The sequence below is a fragment of the Penaeus monodon genome, chromosome 34 (assembly GCF_015228065.2).
Source record: "Penaeus monodon isolate SGIC_2016 chromosome 34, NSTDA_Pmon_1, whole genome shotgun sequence".
Classification (NCBI taxonomy): Eukaryota; Metazoa; Arthropoda; class Malacostraca; order Decapoda; family Penaeidae; genus Penaeus; species Penaeus monodon.
In genome coordinates, this window is record NC_051419.1 from 15,420,145 (window position 1) to 15,421,078 (window position 934).

At 36.4% G+C, this 934-nt stretch overlaps 1 protein-coding gene across 1 annotated transcript in view; it reads left to right on the top strand.

Moving 5' to 3' along the window:
* Positions 1 to 934, top strand: part of LOC119594921 (PDF receptor-like) — a gene marked incomplete at its 5' end in the record, with an annotated part of 54,622 nt that overhangs the window by 38,774 nt on the left and 14,914 nt on the right. The window contains 1 exon segment of the mRNA XM_037943993.1: positions 767 to 897. Within this exon segment, the coding sequence (XP_037799921.1) occupies positions 767 to 897 (131 nt within the window).

The following is a 934-nucleotide window of genomic DNA, read 5'->3' on the forward strand; positions in this document are numbered from 1 at the left end:
ATTACTGGGTATTCAGTCGTACATTATATCAGTACTCACACATTTATTTTCTCATCCTGTCTTGTGTGTTTTGCTTTGTCTGTGGACTGCAGAGAACGCCGTTACTCCAGCATTTCCTACTCGAAATTTTGTATTATAAACAATAGTCTCGTATTATATTACTCTGTATTTTTCTGTATGTTCATGTAAGTATTTCACTAATGTATTTCTTACCCTTAATATTTTGTGTTGCAATTACGTCGACTTTAGAGTATTTCAGTATTTATGTCGACTGTTTTATACCATTATCCAATGGGTAAACCAGCATCCCTATGTATGTTTTACATCCAATATCCATGACTACTTTTCGTATAATCATCCTGAAGATAATATCAGTTCACGGGCGGTCTTTCTACGTTGTTTATCGTTTTCTGTTACCTACCTCTTATGTTTCTGTTTTTATCTCGTTATCCCATAGGGATTCCAGTATCCATTTCCACTTTTTGTTATATAATTCTTGTTATCTCCATTTGTATCTCGTTATCTCGTAGGTATTCCAGTATAGATGTCTACCTTTTCTCTTATCTACATTCTTTCTGTGTAGGTATTCCAGTATTTATATTTCCTTTTTCCCTGTTATCTACTTATGGTATCTAATTTTTATCTCGTTATACCACTGGTTTCCAGTAATCATGTCTACTTTTTTGGTGATTGTATTCCAGTAAGCATCTATAGTTTTTCCTGTTATCTGCTACTTATGTTATTTTTTTATCTCGTTATCCCGCAGGTATTCCAGTATTCATGACAGCCTCGTGGGCCGTCGTGATGTCCCTCTGGATGAACGTAGACTGCTGGCTCGGTTACTCACTCACACCCTATTATTGGATTCTGGAGGGACCACGTTTTACTGTCATCGGGGTGAGTCTCTGCAAGGAATAGGGTGAAGTGTTAAGAA